The sequence below is a fragment of the Squalius cephalus genome (assembly GCF_949319135.1).
Source record: "Squalius cephalus genome assembly, chromosome: 6".
In the NCBI taxonomy this organism is placed as follows: domain Eukaryota; kingdom Metazoa; phylum Chordata; class Actinopteri; order Cypriniformes; family Leuciscidae; genus Squalius; species Squalius cephalus.
The window spans coordinates 6,818,321-6,838,934 of record NC_137127.1 but is presented as its reverse complement, the minus strand read 5'-3'; the positions used below and the strand labels follow the sequence as shown (position 1 = coordinate 6,838,934).

The 20,614-nt window shown below is 37.5% G+C and overlaps 1 protein-coding gene across 1 annotated transcript in view; it reads left to right on the top strand.

Moving 5' to 3' along the window:
- The first annotated feature begins 7,510 nt into the window (after positions 1-7,510).
- The window catches only part of rasgrf1 (Ras protein specific guanine nucleotide releasing factor 1), a 42,886-nt gene continuing 29,782 nt past the window's right edge, over positions 7,511-20,614 (top strand). The window contains exons 1-2 of the mRNA XM_079873536.1: positions 7,511-8,129; positions 18,232-18,338. Coding sequence (XP_079729662.1) covers positions 7,854-8,129; positions 18,232-18,338 — 383 coding nt within the window. The 5' untranslated portion in view covers positions 7,511-7,853. The remainder of the gene's footprint in view (positions 8,130-18,231; positions 18,339-20,614) is intronic.

Below are 20,614 nucleotides of genomic sequence, written 5' to 3'. Positions count from 1 at the left end.
GGAACAAGAGTTGATCATTTTGTCCATGTCATTATTTATATTTTACTGAAAGTTCATTAAATACATTCACAGTGTAACACTCTAATATGCACCTAATATGCTGAAAGCGACTCTTCACATTCAACTAGGAATTACATTAATCACGTAAATGATATAGCGAAATTTGGTTTAAATAGTTTTCTTCACTTAATATTACTTTTGATCATTTAAAGGGGTCATGACATGAGAAATCAAATTTGCCTTCTTTGTGCTTGTAATTTGCAGGTCTTTGTACCATTAAAACATCCTGCAAGTTTCATATCTTAAAACGTCCTCCTTATTATAAACAAAGCATTTATTTAAATGTGCTGTATGTAATTCACATTATTGTATTACATAAAAATACCATAATATGTTTGCAGATATTTAGGAAACCTGCTATGTTCTCATAGTCGTTTCTCTGAAAAATGCTACAGCCAGTTATTTTACTTTGAAAAGTTAATCCATGCCAGAATATCTGTTTTTGTTTTGGTCCAATTTAGCCAATAGTATTCCGACACCCTGGGTTACCAGTTGGCAGAGAAACACAGCGTATTGCAGCTATGAAAGCCAGCAAATGAACTGGGGCAGAGATCACAGATTCTACCCGACCTAAAAAGCCTCGGCATCCGTCTAAAAATCTCGAATGTGAATATGAATGGGAGCATATTAATATGTGGATAAATCAACTCATCAACTTAGAGTGTAGTGTGTAAGTCTCCTCGTCTTCCATTGTCAGTTGCACTCACTTCTGTTGTGTGTGCTCAATCCGGCATCCTGCGCGAGCTCACAAATATTTTGAATTTGGACTGCAGTACCCATTTCAACCACTAGCTGTGAATAATACATACTGCACATACTTTCAAGTGCCTTGAAAAGCGCAGCATTATTCAATGTGTTGACTGACTTTCCACTGAAACAGGAAGACAGGGCGGGACATATCAAACAGCTCCTCCCCTTTTTGAAAATAGCCAATAGCGTTTAGTTTATATCACAGCTCGGCCAGAGCTGTTGAACTCTGTAAAGCCGCAGTTTCCTCCTAATCTCTAACCGTTTCGCCTTCTAATCTCCTCCATGTCGCTTTAAAATTTAGCATTCGGTGCAGATTTCAAAAGTCTGATACGATTTGCTATCATGTCTCTGGACTGGAGCGGACTGTGTGGCGCTGCGGTGGTTCATGTGATACTAACGTGAAACCAGACTTCATTTTCTCCAATGGAAAGTACACTGTCTGAATCATTCCCTATCCCGTATAGTGCACTGTGCTATTCAGCAAGTAGAAAATAGTGATTGTGTAAAAAAGTGACTGATTTTAGCCGCAGCTTCAGCGTCTATTTATAATGTAGGGGAGCGGGACGCTTCAGATTCTAGAGAGCATTTGATTGGACAGAAAATCTGATGTGCGAAGTGATGTCATCAAAATCATTGACCATATTAGTAGAAGTGAGAGACTTTATGTTTTGAATGCTTATATCTTCTAAATGGGAATTTTGTCATTGTTTTGGAGCACACTAGTTTATAGATAACCTTAAGGCTAACATATTCATACTAAAAGCCAAATAAACTTCCATTATTATTTCATGGGGACTTTAATCAATCTTCAAAAATAGCTCGTTTGGATATTGTGGGATTTGCGACGTCACACGGGCAAATACATTAAAAGTCTTTCAGCCAATGAAACCACTTGGAGGACTCAAAAACAACATAAAAGATGTTCTCCCCAATACAACATTAATTTAGGCTTTTTTTGTGATCTGAGTCACTGTTTGTATAGTTCGGAACAGTTCGCCCAAAAAATGAAAATTCTGTCTTCATTTACTCGTCATTCCAAATCTGTTTTATGTTTGTTTTGCCTCAGAATATCTTCTTTAATGTTCTACAAAGAAAGAAAGTCACACAGGTTTGGAACTACATGAGGGTGAGTAAATGATGACGGAATTTTCATTTTACAATAAAAAATATGATTAAACATAAACAAGAACCAAATTGTGACGGATCAAGCCATGACACTGCAGGACACCCCTCAACACGCAGCGTACTGAGAACCGTTTTCATTTCTCTAGTACAAACTGATCAACAGCTAAGGTACAAGTGTGACGTATTTCTAGCGGCTTTGACGAAACAGCACATGCTCCTTCGTCTCTGATAGGTGGAGCCCATGGCAGCGTCTTCAGCTCCCGTGAGCATGCACAGCGAGCAGACAATGAGAAACAAGGGAAGGCTAGATAAGAGCGAGGGAGCTGCTGCTAAAAAAAGGAGGGAGTAATTAGTAAATGTCGTCTAAGAGGAGCACGGTGAATTAGAGGCCTAGTGGATCATGCAATTAGGGGTAGACCCGTCTCCAACACAGCGCAAAGGGTGGAGGGGACGCAATATCTTCACCATGTTCATTTTAACGATCATTAGCAATCTTTCAAGAAACTAAGGTGAAAGTTTTAGACTTTGAAAACATAACCAGTTTCAAAAAACTCTTTGTATCCCAATGAAACTCAGTTTGAAGAGAGAATTCAGAAAATTCCGATATCATTTACCTTCATGTTGTTGCAAAAATCTGTGAATTTATTTCTTCTGCGAAGCACAAACAAGTTTTGTTGACCCCTCTAACTTTCATTGTAAAGACAAAAACAGTTGAACATTCTTTAAAATACGTGTTATTTTTGTTTTTTTTTTGGCAGTCATACAGGTTTAGAATGACATGAGGACGAGTAGATGATGACAGATTTTTAATATTTATATGTACATATACAGTCAAACCAAAATGTATTCAGACACCTTCAACATTTCTCACATTATCACAGTTTATTCGCTATATTTTTTGTCCATCCTTCTGTAAAAAAGTAAAAAACAATTATTTTCACTGTAAAAAGTGAACAGTTGGATCAACTTAAAAAAATTACTTCAATTGGTAACACCTAAAGAATTTAAGTTTTCTCAACTTAAATTATCACGTTTTACGTTGAGAAAACTTAATTTCTTTAGGTGTTACCAATTGAAGTAATTTTTTTAAGTTGATCCAACTGTTCACTTTTTACAGTGTTTGACTGTTTGCTTTGGGGCGGGGATATCTGTCTGATTGGCCAATGGCAGTTGAAGGGAGTGTTCAGGATACCTGTCTGAAAACAGTCAATATGACACAGAAAAGACACACTTCTCCTTTAACAATACTTTTTCCCCCTTTCAAAAGATCTAGTTCGTAAAATGTGAGATGTTTGAAAATGTTGCCATCTCTTTTATAAATGGTGTGCCATCTCTCATCCAGTAAAAGGTGCTGTGGTGGGGATGTGTTGGGTAAAATAGGTGAGTGTAAGAGGACAAGGATACCTAGAGGAGTTTTAACATGATTTTTCTGTCTCTGAGCCACACGGTCAGCAGTTGCTGTTGCTTCCAGAGAATGCTGATTCAGATTGCCGCAGACAAAACTGTTGCATTTACTCGCTTCATCGATACCAAAAAAGAGAAGATCCTGATGAAACGCATAAAAAGAGCAGAGCTTTCGAAACTCAAGCACCCTCCAATCCACATACAAGTACTGATGGACAGTACTCAGTGTTATCTCTCTCCATGCATGATGTGCATCTATGCAAATGTATGACGTGAGCAGGTGGCAATCATCAGTGACAGTGACAACTATTTAAAACCATACACAGAGATTTGAAAATGATACCAGCTTTTATTGTCAGCAGATTTGTTGACGTAACCAATTAGTAATGCATGCTAATGTTAATTCCACATTAAATATTTAATCGAAGGACGTGTCTTTTATAAAAAAGGTGTCACAGTGGGCCGTGAGGATTTATGACTGTGTGCTACTGAGGGAGAGCAGATAACAAGGAGAAAGTCATAAATTAATCTTGTCCGTGAAGTAGCCAGCAGACTGACAATGCCAGATTAAAGCCTGTGCCTTTTAAACAAATTGGGTGCTTAAGGAGCATATTGCCTGTGTGCTAGAACATGTTTTATTGTTCAGCCACATTAACGCTGAGACAAAGAGGAGCGTCACCCGACGGCACGTCACAGGTCCTGACGAGACTAGATAATTTGTTCCTCAATTGATTCCCATGAAAATGGTGAGGTCAGTGAGCCGGGGGGAGGGGGGGTGGGAGGATGCGGTAAGGATGACCTGGAACACGGTCCGTCACAGCGTCTAGAGTTCTCTCCTGAATTCGATCCAGTGTCCACTGACCTTTACCTTCTTTATCCAACACCAATTCTCAGCAGACAAACAGCAAGGAAGGATATTCCTGTCTGTGACTGTCAATTACAATTTGAAACTTTATGATTGGAATCAAATAACCCCTATGGATGAATTTGAATGATAATCTAAAAGTCTATATTTCAGAGCTTTATTTAGAATTGTAAGATCCAAATTTGTATGATTTTCTACTTTCAGTGGAACACAAAAGATGAATTTGAAGAATCTTTACGCAGCTCTTTTCCATGCAATAGTGACTAGTGTGAGTAGTATCTACTGTAATCTCTTTTTATGGCAAGAACTACATAAATAAATCTTCCAGAATGTCTTGTTTTGTGTGACAGAGGGAAAAAAACTAACAGTGTGAGGGTGAGTAAATAATTACAGAATTTTCACATTTGACTGAACTATTAAAGTAGCAATTTAACAGAAGAGGTGACAGATCTTTTCGTATTTTTGGGATGACGTATTTTTGTAGGCTAAAACTCTTAAAATTAGCTTGCATTTTAGCACTTCTGGTGCATCGTCTTGAAGCCAATGATTTTTTGAATGGATTTTTGGTTAAATGTTGGAAATGATTTCAGTGGTTTACACAAGCTTAATGCTGGTGACGTTGAAGTTTGTTTATTGCCTACATTTAGCGTTTTACTTTTACTTTTAACTATTGAATTTAGGCTTCAGAATTCATAAAAGCTGTTCATTTGTGAAGATTATCTTGATGGACAAAACATTTAAGAATCATAAACTTTTGTTGGTCACGCGCAGTGCTTATTTTCAGAAATAATCCAAAAGCCAATTGAAAATGACTAACTTCAGGGATGGCCTACAAAAATATATCATCACTCTATTATGACAAGTGAAACAGATTATCAGAAATCTGAATGTGAGCTTGCGAGTGATTGGATAAGATCAATAATATGCATTTAGAAAATAGATCAGGTTCCATGTCATGCCAACTTTAGGTTCTGTAAGTCAATTTAAATGTTTTGTTAACTTGAGCCAGTTTACTAACTTCAACCACACACACTGTGTCCAAAATACCAAACCTGAAAGTGAGATTGGCAAAAAAAAAAAAAAGTGATTCTCTCACCTATTTCACTTATTATTCGTCGAAATCACTGACATCACCTGTAAGAAAGTCAGGAGTCATATCTCTACAGGAAAGGTATGAATGGAGGAATTATGAACACGTCCTTGGTAGAATTTTTTTTCTGCTTATGTGAATCACAGGCATGGTCTCAACAATTACTGGACATAAAGAAGAGGAAATGACAGAGATGTTCAAGGAGCTGCTGGGCTTGAGCACAAACAGCTGATTACAACTGTCATCAATGCAAGGTTTGAGGACATAAAGCCCTTCCGGAAGCTGGTTAATACAGAAAGAAGTATTTTAAAAGAAGCTTCAAATGTTTTTCTTGGAAGTCCTGGTGGGGTGCACTGAAAGTGCAACAACCCTGAGAGATGCAAAACAACTTTCCTGCAGGGCGGCAGGAAGGAACGCTCATTGCAAATGCTCCTTTGATTAACTGAGTAAATGAAAAGCCCTGCTTGATTTACTGGCAATCGACCACTAATTATCATTCACACAATTGATTACAGATAAATGCATTGGTCGGATAATCGATGAAATAATTTATAGCTACCTTAAGGAAGGTGTACTGAGCTTGATTAGTGAGCTTAAATGATAATGCCATTGCAAATAATGCCCGAAAACTTTCAATTCATGTTCCTTAAAAAAAAAGACTTTTGACTATATTTTTGACTTACTATTTGATAATCAACAGACATTTTTCAATAGACAAGTTAAATGGATATTTTAAGATATCCATCTCTGACACTCCTCAGCCCATAGCATTAAAGGCAGCTCTTTGCTTATGTGTAGATAAAATGCACATCAGAGCCACCTTAAAGGGATAGTTCACCCAAAAATGAAAATTCTGTTATTAATTACTCCAAACCTGTAAGACTTTCGTTCATCTTCGGAACTATTCGGCACAAATGAAGATCTTTTTGATGAAATATGAGAGATTTCTGTTCCTCCATTGACAGCAACGCAACTACCACTTTGATGCTACAAAAAGTTCATAAAGCGACCGTAAAAATAATCCATATGAATTGAGCAGTTTAGTCTAAATTTTCTGAAGAGACTCGATCGCTTTATATGATGAACAGATTTAATATTTAACCATATAAACATTGATCAACTCACACCAGCTGTGGTAAACAGAAGCTCAGGTATGTTCGCTTGACATGTGAGAACCAATGAGGTTCATTCTCATGTTACGCATCACATTTGAGCTTCAGCAAGAACCAATGAGGTTCATTCTCGTGCGTCAAGCAGGTTCGGTCGAGCTTCTGTTAATGTTTGCTGATCAATGTTTATATTTGAATAAAAAACTCAATTAAATCTGTTCATCATATAAAGTGATCGTGTCTCTTTAAAAAATAAACCGCTCAATTCATATGGATTAGTTTTACGATCTCGTTATGAACTTTTTGAAGCATAAAGTAGTAGTTGCGTAGCTGTCAATGGAGAGACAGTTGCTCTCAGATTTCATCAAAAAATATCTTAATTTGTGTTCTGAAGATGAACAAACTATCCCTTTAAATTTTGAGTACGTAGGTAATTATTTATCATATGTAATTTCATTTTTTATTTATCATTTTATTTATTTATTTTGTTTGTATTTATAGTATCATATTTAAAACAAGCATAAAACGGAGTTCCAGTGCATGCTTCTGTTATTTTTTACTTATTTAAATAACGGTTTAATGCTAAATTTAGTATTAGAATTTGTACTTATTTAGGTATTTTTTTATACATAGGCAATACGGCACTCTAATGTGAATGTATTATGGTTAGGTTTCTCTGCAGTGCCCTTAGCAGTGACTATAATATTCACAATTTAGCACAGCCTAAATTAACTTGTTGCTTTTTATAGCGTCATTTCTGTCATATACAATTTCTGACATAGTAATAACTACAGTATGCCGTCTCTCTGTTACAGTGAAATCCACCGTTTGTGGAAGCCTATAGATGCCACTTCAGATGCAGATTCTGTATTACGTTTAGTGTAAACATTGCACGCAAGTCTAACTATGCCAATATTAATAACACTACTGGTTCGTCGCATGAATCGAACGAAATGCAGCCGTCATCATCTGTGCAGCAACAGATCTAAAATGAACTCAAGTGACTGTAAAAGTGTTTGTCTCTCTGTCCGAGGTTCTGAAACCAGATCACGTGACGCCACTGCCTCATTCAGCAGTGAGCGCGCGCACTGGTTTATAGAGAATTTCACGTGAGAACGCGACAAACCATCACTCGCACACACTGAAGCCTACTTCTCTCCGCTCCCCGAGTCACAGAAGAGCTTACGGGAGGCATTGTGTATCTTTTTCCCATAGCTTGAACACAGTCGACAACATTACGATGGTAGACTTTGGCATTCTTCGTTTTTCTCTGCGCTTCTTCCGTACTTCATGCCAAGGCGGTGATTGCAGTGGATGGGCAGAACGTGCCAGGCTTCGTTTCTAATCCAGAAAGTGCCCGTCTGCTCGGGGATCTCGTGCTAAGAAGATGTAAGGATCGAAACAAGCCGTCCCACCCCCCCGCCCCAAAACCAGCATCTTCTACACAAAAATGCAGAAGGGAATTCGACTTAATGATGGTCATGTCACCTACCTGGGTCTTTTGGCAAAGAAAGATGGCACGAGGCGAGGCTGTTTAAGCAAAAAGAGCTCAGACAACACAAAATGGCACACCAAGTGGTTTGCTCTGTTGCAAAATATGCTTTTTTATTTTGAAAGCGAGTCCAGCTCGCGACCTTCGGGATTATACCTGTTGGAGGGATGTGTGTGTGACAGGGCGCCCTCACCCAAACCTTCACTATCAGCCAAGGAGTGCTTAGAAAAACAGGTACGGAATGACAACTTCTGTGCATACTTCTGTAATGCTGCTATAGACCGTTAGAATAGAGTTACTTTTGGGGCAGGGCAACTAAAAATGGGTATTTTCTGTTTCCAGCCAGCAGCGACTGGGGGGTTTGTTTTATGCGTAAAAATGATGAGCATGCGCTCGAGACAACCAACAATTTTACCACCACCAGGCAGCATCTACTGCCTTGCTCAGTGCTCGGAGATTATTATTATTTTTTTCATCTGATATTTCGTTTACTTTTTCAAGTAGGGTTTCTCTGTCACGTCTACTTTTCTTTGGAAATGAGCATCTTTTGAGCGACATCACGTTACGTTACAGTTACATAATATCCGTATGATTATTGATATACTCACTCTTGGGTCACATATGGACAAACCCAACCGTTGGTTTACATTTTTCAAACCCAACGGTTGGGTTTGTCCATATGTGACCCAAACATGGGTTGAAACAACCCAGCATTTTTAGAGTGCTAGATTCTTTGTGATTACATAAATTATAGGCTAAATTAATTAGCCAACAAATATTATATGATTTACTTCTTAGTCATTTAAAGGCCTGGTCCAAGCAGCAAATGCTGTCATCATTTAGCTACTCACCCTCAATGTTTCAAACATGACTTTATTTCGTTAGTGAAACTCAAAAAGAAACGACAGCTTCGGTCACCACTCACTTTCATTGTATGGAAAACGAGAAAATAAAACCGAATGGTGACTATAATGCTCTGAGTCCGTAACATTATTCCTTGTATTTCTCTTTGTCTTTCACTTAAGACATAACATAAGGAGAGGAAATGACAGAAGTATTTTAAGTAGGCCTATTACATCGGTTCATGCAGTAGCTAAACTTAATTGTCAGCATCACGCCAATGGTAGTCAACAGTTTACCGACGTTAATATCCGTTTAGCTTTCCAGGAAAAATGGATCTTATTTTTCAGCGTTTCTCCTCAGAGACATTTAAGTTTTGCCTGTTCCGCTCTCTACTTCACACAAGAGAGAAAATGACGCTAGAGAAGCACTTTAAAAACCTCAGAGTCGCCATCATGCGGAAAACTGGCGTAGAATCGCAGTCTGTTTGACGTATTGATTTAATTCCCGCGCTGATATTAATAGCATCCTACCTTGGCAACTGCGTCTTCACAACGTGTTTAATAACAAATCGCTTCCAAAACTGAACTTTATGTTCACAAGACACTGTTTGGGCGTCTGGAAAGGTGTTATGTATGCAGCATTTTTATGTTCTTCGTGTTATTATGATCCAACCATTACAGAGACGCTGCTGATTTGGCTAAACCCAGTGATTCCTTCAAATATGCCAGATATGTTAAAGTAGGCCATTTAATGTGGCCTAGTTATCATTGAAACGGTAATGTTTTGTGCCATCCTTGTTTTCAGAGTGATTAGGTATCAACATTTTTACATGCTCCTAGGTAGCCAAACTTAAATGTGCACTCCACATTTTTTTACTTGTTCAAATGTGATAGCTCGGTAAATAAATGAATTATACCTTTAAAATTATATGTGTCATAACTAACATGAGAAAAGCGGCTTTATTCTACATGGAAACTATTCTACATGGTTGGTCTTCAATGGAGCCCCCCATGTTGAAATCACATGACCAGCAGTGTCATGAAATAAAGTTCAACAGTGCCCGATCACTTTTTTTTAGATGCCTTGGTTCAGCAAGTATTTTCTCCTTTGGGGTTGAAAAATGTTTTTGTTAAAAGCCATGAACCATTCCAGCCAGCTACAAGGTGATTCACAATACAAACTTTAATTTGAATCAAGAAATGTTTGACAATTGGACAAAAAGACACCAGTACAAGACTGCGTAGTTAATGAGGAAAAGTACAGTGGCCGAGAGAGCTCAACATGCTGCAAATGAAGAAAACACATGCAAATAGAAAAAACACCAGTTTGACAACACATGTACTGCAAATACTCACAACGCAACCAAATACAGAAACGTGCTGCAAATAGCATTTATTTTGACCTGGTTTTAACCATTAATTAAGCAACAAAATGTATTTTCAATAACCTTAAATGTGATTTAGTTGTGAAAGTAAGTTACCAGCTTACATAACGTTTCACAGTTAATTGTGTATTTCGTCAGATTACTTAGGCTAATAAATATATAAAAAGGCAAAGGAATCATATGATCAGGATGTTAAAATAAACAAAAACTCACTTTTCAGGTCATCGACAACACCACTGACAAGTAGACATTGAACAATAAGCTTGTCCTAACCAGGTTTGTCACTTTTTGGGGTCCCCTTGAAACATTTTCTTTGTGGTTCATACTGTTTGCAGCATCTTTCTGTATTTGGTTGCTTTGTGAGTATTTGCAGTGTGTTTCTGTATTTGGTTGCGTTGTGAGTATTTGCAGCACGTTTCTGTATTTGGTTGCGTTGTGAGTATTTGCAGTGTGTTTCTGTATTTGGTTGCGTTGTGAGTATTTGCAGTGTGTTTCTGTGTTTGGTTGCGTTGTGAGTATTTGCAGTGTGTTTCTGTATTTGGTTGCGTTGTGAGTATTTGCAGTGTGTTTCTGTATTTGGTTGCGTTGTGAGTATTTGCAGTGTGTTTCTGTATTTGGTTGCGTCAACAGTATTTGCAGCACGTTTCTGTATTTGGTTGCTTTGTGAGTATTTGCAGTGTGTTTCTGTATTTGGTTGCGTTGTGAGTATTTGCAGCACGTTTCTGTATTTGGTTGCGTTGTGAGTATTTGCAGTGTGTTTCTGTGTTTGGTTGCGTTGTGAGTATTTGCAGTGTGTTTCTGTATTTGGTTGCGTTGTGAGTATTTGCAGTGTGTTTCTGTATTTGGTCGCGTTGTGAGTATTTGCAGTGTGTTTCTGTATTTGGTTGTGTTGTGAGTATTTGCAGGGTGCTTCTGTATTTGGTTGCATTGTGAGTATTTGCAGTGTGTTTCTGTATTTGGTTGCGTTGTGAGTATTTGCAGTGTGTTTCTGTATTTGGTTGCGTTGTGAGTATTTGAAGTGTGTTTCTGTGTTTGGTTGCGTTGTGAGTATTTGCAGTGTGTTTCTGTATTTGGTTGCGTTGTGAGTATTTGCAACACGTTTCTGTATTTGGTTGCGTTGTGAGTATTTGCAGTGTGTTTCTGTATTTGGTTGCGTTTTGAGTATTTGCAGTGTGTTTCTGTATTTGGTTGCGTTGTGAGTATTTGCAGTGTGTTTCTGTGTTTGGTTGCGTTGTGAGTATTTGCAGTGTGTTTCTGTATTTGGTTGCGTTGTGAGTATTTGCAACACGTTTCTGTATTTGGTTGCGTTGTGAGTATTTGCAGTGTGTTTCTGTATTTGGTTGCGTTGTGAGTATTTGCAGTGTGTTTCTGTATTTGGTTGCGTTGTGAGTATTTGCAACACGTTTCTGTATTTGGTTGCATTGTGAGTATTTGCAGTGTGTTTCTGTATTTGGTTGCGTTGTGAGTATTTGCAGTGTGTTTCTGTATTTGGTTGTGTTGTGAGTATTTGCAGTGTGTTTTTGTGTTTAGTCGCGTTGTGAGTATTTGCAGTGTGTTTCTGTATTTGGTTGCGTTGTGAGTATTTGCAGTGTGTTTTTGTGTTTAGTCGCGTTGTGAGTATTTGCAGTGTGTTTCTGTATTTGGTTGTGTTGTGAGTATTTGCAGTGTGTTTCTGTATTTGGTTGCGTTGTGAGTATTTGCAGTGTGTTTCTGTATTTGGTTGCGTTGTGAGTATTTGCAGAGTGTTTCTGTATTTGGTTGCGTTGTGAGTATTTGCAACACGTTTCTGTATTTGGTTGCGTTGTGAGTATTTGCAGTGTGTTTCTGTATTTGGTTGCGTTGTGAGTATTTGCAGTGTGTTTCTGTATTTGGTTGCGTCATGAGTTTTTGCAGCTCGTTTCTGTATTTGATTGCATTATGATGTTTTATTAACAAAGTTTGGGAGGAGCACGTTCAGATAATTAACCTAATTAACACAAGAGGAGCACATTCAGTTAATTAACCCCATTAACAAGATAAGAGGTTTATATACAGCAGACTTCATTGACAGTTTATCAGCATCCCTTCACCACACCATCTCCTCACTTCTAGTTCTAACTATTCCTATCACAACCAGGGGGAGTACTCTGGGTTCGGGCCAAAATCCCGGACAGCACACCAAATACGCATAACCTTTACTCTATTTAATGTAAGTGTGAACTCGTGAAGTGAGTATTTGCAGCACGTGTTGTCAAACTGATGAAGATGTTTTCTTATTTTGCTGGAGTTTGCACGTGTTTTCTACAGTTGCAGCATGTTGAGCTCTCTCGGCCATCGTAAGAAAGAACTACAGTCTATTAAGCATTTCGAATGACATAAATTAAAAAACAATGGATGAATATAAATAATTCATAAATTGATATGAATTTTGTAGTTTGAGAGCGTAGGGAGATCGACTCAATTATGCTTGTCACGATTCTCTGATTGGTTGAGATTTATTTGCAGAATCATGGGTTAATAGTTTTTCCACCAAGAATTAACTGTTCAATGTGATTATTTAAAAAATGTTTAAATAATGGGCTAATTGCTTCAACAAAAGCATTTATCTTTAATTAAAAAACCTCAGAGCTCACATATCTTTCTTTAAAGCTTTGTAAGTTATCATTAAAAATCAATTCCCCTGTGGAAAAATGAATGGGATTTTTACTTCCTGACCTTTATTGAAATGTATTGGACCTGGTTACTAATAATAACAATTATAATGTCAATAATAATCATTTCACTTTATAAACCCCTTTTCCAATGTTTACAAATTATAAACATAATCCGTATGGTATGGATCAGCATGTGTGTTCCACCAGACAGTCCAAAAATAATCCGTATGAGTGGAAAAATAAAATGTCCTCTCAAGCGGTCCGTGCTGAAGTGATGACCTGCAGCTACACAAAGCGAGGACAAACGGCAGGACGTCAAGTGGTGGCCATGGCCGACACACCACCAAATGTCTACGTCTAAGACACAGCCGTTGCATTGAACAGGGAGAGCGATTACGACATACGGTGCACCAGCACGAACCCCCCCAACAATGCATACAATTTGGTGGGATGGAGTCCAAGAATGTGGACTTTATAGATGTGTGCAAAACGTAAAAGATTGAAAGCAGTTTAAACCTATAGGTGTCAGTATAAGAGCCAGTGAAAAACAAAAACTCAGTGCACCTTTAATATTCAGCAACCCGATGCGACAGCGACTTAATCAATGCAGCCATATGGCAATCTGAAGCATACACTATTTAGAATAGTTGTTCATAAAACAAAAACTGCATCATTTCTTCCTTGTTTTACAAGCACGTCTTTTGACTACAAGCCAGTGGTGGAGACTCGCATAGCTGAAGATGTTTTACCTTGGTTAAACCTGCCTAGCTGTGTCTTAAGACTGCAGTCACAGTGCTTATAATGTGTGTGTGTGTGTAAGGACCGCAATTCAACGTGAGTCTTGGACCTTCCTGTGAACAGCTGTCCCTGTGCTGACAAAGCAGGATGCGGCATGGAGTTTGATGCTGTGCATGTCTGTCATCCTCTGAAGAACAGAGCGTAGTGAGAGCGACGTTACCTCACAATCAACGACTCGGTGTTAGACTTCACGCACGCTTCACCCTTTATATTAGGCATGCAAACTGTAACCTCATTCAGTGTAAGTCATTTGCATGAATAATTTAGCCTGGCAAGCTTTGTGTTTTCACTCAAAATGCATAAATGTAAGTTACCTGCCATTTTTCTAATACTTGCCTTGAGCAGAGCAGTCTATATAGATACTTTCATTGGTCTTCCACATACACTTTTTCACATATTTAAAGTGTAACTTTGCTGATTTTCAACCAGCTTTGTATTGTTAAAATGTCGGTAGTATATCTCTGTGTTACCTGGACTGAGAAATTGACGTTTATTTGTCAGCGAAAGTCACACTTTTTGATGCAGCTTGTTTCAGCCACAGAATATTTTTTTTAACTTTTTATCTCACAATTCGGACTTTTTTTCCGCAATTGCGGAATATAAACTTTGCATTGCAGAACAGTTATTGTAAGGGTAGGTTTGACACAGACACAGTTCGTAGTCATCCAGTTTGAAATGTTGACTACAAACACGGAAGTTTTCCAGATTTTCCGTCACTGCATTCTCTCCGTATTTTCGATTCTTTGCAGCCTTTATCCACTGCCTACAACGCGCTGGATCCTTCACTGGAAACTGAAAGTAACTCCACTAAACGTTTACTCTTTGAATTCTTGCACCCGGGAACAATACAAGTCAACAGCATTATGACTAAAAGTTTCCTAAGAAGTATTTCCTACTAAAGCAAGGTGGTATTTGACTCTGGTAAGCGTATCCATAGTAGACTGGTGGGAGTGGCCTTGGATGGCAACATGCCCAGTGCATTGTGGGTGTTGAAGTTTTTCTAAGTATTTTGCAAAAGTAAAGACAACCACCTTTAATGAACACATACAGTAGCAATAATTTTAGATAATAAAAATATTAATCAACAGTCATTATTTTGGTTTAAAATTCACCCATTCTATTTTCTAAATGCATGTTACTGATCTTATTGTGAATGATTCATCCATATTTTTTATTTAATTATCTCTTTATTTTGGCTTCTCTTTGGTGACTTCTTCAATCATTGAGTCCCTTGTATAGTTAAATCCCTACATCAGGATCGGATGTCCTTTTAGTTCTTGATTATTACCTTCATTAGATCAGATCTAAAGTCTGTAGACCTAATGAGGTTCTTGTAACCTCTTATAATCTTAATGTAGTATTTGTTCCATATTCATATTTAGCTTTATACTTTCCCTCTACTTCTCCAGGTGTGCCAACTCACAGAAACAGGAGCAAAAAGTGGGACGCTCTAAGAAATCTAGAGTTTGGCAATACACATGTGTGCTCGCTTTTTTAGGGAAAAAATCAGCCCAATTCAGTCTGGGATGTACAGATTATAATTTGTGTACAGACCAGTCTCCACATCTTTACTTGGAAATTTAATTTCCAATTAAATTTGTTTTGTTTTATGTGTGTGTGTTTTATTTTATTTTTTTTAGATTGCAATGTTCATGGCTATTCTCTAATCTGAAAAAGCACTTACTCGGCACAAAGGGTTTCTGGGCAATCTGCGTACTGGCGTGCTCATCACAAATTTGCGTTTTATTGAAAACCATCCTGCTACCTTTTCTTTCATTGTCATTGTATTTACATAGCAATCACTGCTCTACCATTCATTTATAGGCCCTTCTTTAATATATCTGCATTTGAGCCCATGGTTCCTATGGCAACTCCTATTTGCATGAGAAAAAGAGTGGTTGGAGGGATGGTGTGTGTGTGTGTGTGTGTGTGTTGCGGGAGCATGTAGCAGTGCGTTGCGCCTCCTTCATTAATGCTAACGCTGTTTGGGCTAAATTTGTTCTGTTCAGTACCTCTGAGGGGTCAGGGCCCATTTATAGCAAAACACTCATCTCTCTTTTGGGAACAGTTGCATTTCTGCAGCTCAACAGAATGAGCGAGTGCATGTAGACTTACTGATGCTTGCTATTTTGGTCTCCTTGCAGATTGCGCTTGCATTAGTGCTCAAGACAGACATAATACAGTTTGTTCTTTACAGAGGAATGGGAACATGAAAAATGATGCAAAAAAAATGAAATGGCATACACCTTGCTAAAGCTGTGCGTTATGGATTTGACTTGTAACAGAATCACAACGGTACACTTTTATTCTTTTAAAAGCCATTTTCTTTCCCACAACCATGGTTCACTTCATTTAGCGAAGGCTGACGTGACAGGTAAGTAACAGGTTGCAACAAAAAGGGAGATATGGTTGTCTGATGAAAGAATCTGAAACAACCTGTCTGAACTCATTCATTATACAGCAACTTTCATAATGTGTTTTATTTACAATTCCTTTGTTTCGTTTACGCAGACTTAAAGATAACCGTGATCATTTTTGAATGTCATATCCTTTATTTGAAGCACCCTATCCTCCATTATCTGACTTAGTAATAGTCACTGTTTTCTGATTTGTAGGCTTGCAAGTTGCAGCACATTTGGTTCGATATTGCCGGTTTATTCTGTCATTAATGGGTTTTGCAAGCATTTTTTTTTTTTACATTGTTCTTCATATGTCCCATATTGTGGTTTTAAATCAATTGCTTGATCTTCCAAAAAAAGAGATCTTTATTGTGTGTGTGTGTGCTGTGCGCGCACTCAAAAACAGTTAGGTAAGTAAATATACATGACTCATCTATAAATTGAAAGGATTAAGCCAGCTTTGAGTCTTGACCTTGCTCATGGAAAGGAAATGGTAAAAGAAACAACGTACTTCAACCATGAGAATTATGCAACATTACAGCATGTCATATATCTAACAATATGACATGTCTAAAAGATCAGACCCATTAATCACTGCTTTTGTGCAGAAAACTTGTGTATCAATGTGATCAATCCCTAATTCACCCAAGATCAACCACAACTGACTGTTTGCTGAACTCCACCTTAGTTGTTGTTCGCTGAGTCAAGCTTTACAGAACCTCACATAGGAATGAATTGATAAACAGTGAATTTTTTGTGATAGATTTCTCTCTCTCTCTCTCATTTTTAGAGTAAAACACCAAGATGTCTCATACGTCTCTACAATACTTGTCACCTACATCAATTTACCTTGGTGTAAATATATGCTTACTGATGTTATACATGTTCGTTTGTGAATGAGAAGTGACAACCAAGGGATGCACTTCTCAACATTTATTTTAAAAAAGAAAGCTTTTTTTGCCCATGCAAGTATTTTTCTTGAATAATACGTTTTTTTCAGCACTGTTTTCCAAATATATTATACAGGGATCTGTGCATTTGGACCTGAAATTTCTGCTTCCAGTGGGTCTCCACTGCATGAGACAAAAGACTGTGATGTAATTTCGCAGCGCTGAGGCGTCTTGAAGGTCTGCCATGCAGCAGAAATGGAGGTTGTTGGGGATTCAGTGCTAAGGCCTGGCTTTCTGAAATGAAGAGAGACGGGTTGCACATACAGAGCCATAGCCACTAGCGCACGGAGTTGCTAGGTAACAGGTAGCATACAGTTATGTAATGCGCCATGCTCCCAGTTTACGTGTTTTATGGTATTCCTCTGGAGAGCTGGAGCTATCTCAGGCACAGGGAAGTTTCCCTCAGACCCAGCAGATCCTGCGTTCTCTGAACTCTTCACGCACTCGCACTCATCAGTCCGAAAGATCAGGGAGGTGTCTGGTGTTCCTGGTGAAATTATGCATGGTGTACTATGTTATATTTGCATATGCAAAGGAGTTTTTGCTTGTATTTTATGTTGTACCATCCTGAGATGCTGGGCTGCTGTACTGGAAGATTCACTGAAATGCCACATTCAAAGCTGTCAAAAAAGCTGTTCGCAGCACAAAGACTTGTTGTCATGTGTATTTTGTATTCATTTGTGCCAGTTGTCTTCAGCTCCTTGGCAAATGCACAATGCAGTTCAAACACTGGACTCCATTAAGAAATTATTGCAAAATAACCTGAAACAGGGTAAGGACCCTGACACAAAACGGGTGGTTTTGTATCACCCTTGCATTATCCAAATTTTTTTTTTTTTTTTTTTTTTTTTTACATGGCTATTTATTAGATAAATAAATATAAATAGATATATTTCCAATAAATGCTGTTATTTTGAGTTTTCTATTCATCAAAAAATGTATAACAGCTTCCACAAAAAATATTAAGCAGCACCACTATTTTCAACATTGATAATAATAATAAATGTAGAGAAGTATAATAAGAAACGCAGCCATGGATAGATACGAGTCTTCACAACTTGAAGAATTTCTGTATTCGGTCGCAGTGTTATTGCCAAGTAAGGCATGTTCCTGGATTGGCATCTTTTGAACAACATTCCTATCCAAAAACATCATCCTACCCCAAAACCTAACCCTACCCATAACTTATCCCTAAAATCAGAGGGAAATGATAAGTGATTAAGAGTGGTGTAGAAGCTCCTAACCCTCTTTGTAAGCATAAATTTGTCATTAACTGTAAACCTATCCCTCAAAGCTGATTGGTTGATTTCTGTTCTGTCTGTTTTACAGTATTATTTCACTGTCAGCTTCAACCATGAGAATCAGAAGGCTGTGGAGCTTCGTACAGAAGACGTTAAGGACTGCGATGAATGGGTGGCAGCAATATCACATGCCAGGTGAGCAAACTCTTTCAGTGATTTTAAGATAGTCTCAGTTGTCTACTTCAGTGCAAAAAGGAAAAGAGATTAAGTCACTATATGTTTATTATGCGTGCATTTACAACTGATTTCTGTAAGATCACTCCTTATTCCTTGGATTTTCCCTGTTATGTTGGGATGTGCTTAGGGATAAGTTGAGTCAGACTAGAACTTGCCTACAGAGAGAAAAAGGCCGTCTTCTCATAATGACAGAGTTCTCTGCTTTTGTTTATGCTTCCTATGCTGTTCCATACACAGCTTAAATGTGACGGGGGAAATGAATACAGAGGAGGATTTTTTGCGAAGTGGACAGATTCCATGTCTCATTATCTATAATTAGCCTGAAGCTTGTTTAAGCAGTCTTGGATGTTGTAGAGGTTCTGCTGGGAATATTGTTTATTTTTAGTAATGAACTTTGAGTTGAATTCTCTGTTGGGAGCTAACAAACAAAGCACAACATGTTGTGTCATTAATAACAAAGAGTCGTTATGCAGTCAAGGATTTATGTGCATTTTGATATGGTTTCGGTTTGTTTAAGTTCATGTGAGAGTTAAGGCATAAGGGTTAACCTTGGTAAGAGAGATAATGCATATTTATATACAACACACAGTATAACTGTTTAAAAATATATATTTAATTTTTTATATGGTGGAAGTTTTAATTAAACAAATAAGTAGATCAGAAAATGGTTTGGGCTTGTTGGTTTCTAGTTAATCTAGTTGCATGAACTGACTTCATTTTGATATTTTTGATAAGGTATTTTGATATATATATTGCAGGTCTTATAGAAATGTTCTGAAATTGAATAATTAATCACTATTTTTCACTAATCACATATAGTAACCCCATTCATACTAACCCCATTCATACGGATCCGCAAAAACAACTAAAAACGCCATATTAGGCCAGTAGTTGGCGATGTCACTGTGTAAAGAACCTCTACATGCCTACAGACTGCATGCACATGAGATCATCATTTTCACAAATATGCGTTTTTGTAGTTTACACGGAGATGTTAACGTTTTTCAAAAACTTAAGCTTTGAATCTCATTTTCAAAAGTTTGCATTTTCAGGTCGCCAAAATGCCGGTAACGTGTAGATGAGCAACCAAAACACGTTTTTAGATGAAAACGGTGTCGTGTAAAAGGCCCATTAAGACATTTGTGCTATTGTTGGAAAAGGCATGACTTGCATTGAATTTAAGGGGAAAATATAGAAACAGAATTAACATATTTACAAAATAAGGGCACATGAATGCCAACAGTGGGAAACTACATTTCCCATCATTCCCTGTGTCAACTTCAATCACACACCTAATGCGGATTATTTACTCTTAATTTTGATGAACCATCACTAAAAACACACCCTGCCTTTGTGAAAAACTGAAAAAGAAATATGAAATTGCCAAACACATCCATATTATTAGTGACTTTTGTAATTTATTTCACTAATTTATGTAAAGTTTATCAAAAGTTTGAGGTCAGTAAGATTTTTTTTCAAAGAAAATACTTCAGTACAGCATTAAATTGACAGCAAGTGACAGCAAAAACATTAACAATAATTTATGTTGTAATGCTGTTCTTTTGTAGCCTGGGAAAACCCAGACAAACTTCCGGCAAATTTAGATTTGCTCTCAGTTCTCAGTTACTACTGAGAATGGTCTGGTTTTAACCAGGCTAGTTCTTTTGAACATATTCATCAAAGAATCCTGAAAAAAAAAAGATAAAAATAAAAAATGATAAAATTGATCAAATTGATAATAATAAGAAATGTTTCTTGAGCACCAAATCAGCATATTAGATCGATTTCTGAAGGATCATGTGACACTGAAAATTCAGTTTGGACATCACAGGCATAAATTTCTATTTAAAATATATTAAAATAGAACATTTTATTTCTCAAAATAGTTATTTCTCAATATTTCAATGCTTATATTTCTCAGTATTTTCGATCAAATAAATGCAGCCATTAGTGAACATAAGAGACTTTCAAAAAAAAAATGATAAAGCCTAAACTTTTGAATGGTATGGTATGTTTGGCTTGTTTAGTTCATGCATTGGGTTATTACATCAATTAAGAATCAAAAACCTCATTTAAACCCCAACAGCTTCACACAGAAGTTTTGCAGATATCAAACAAGACACACTCAGAAGACTTCATATCAGCAGGTCTAGTTTATTTTGAAGAAGAGCGGGTCTTGTGTTTGCAGTGAGGGCGTTCTGGTCTCAGTCTGTACTGGAGGACTATTTTGGCTG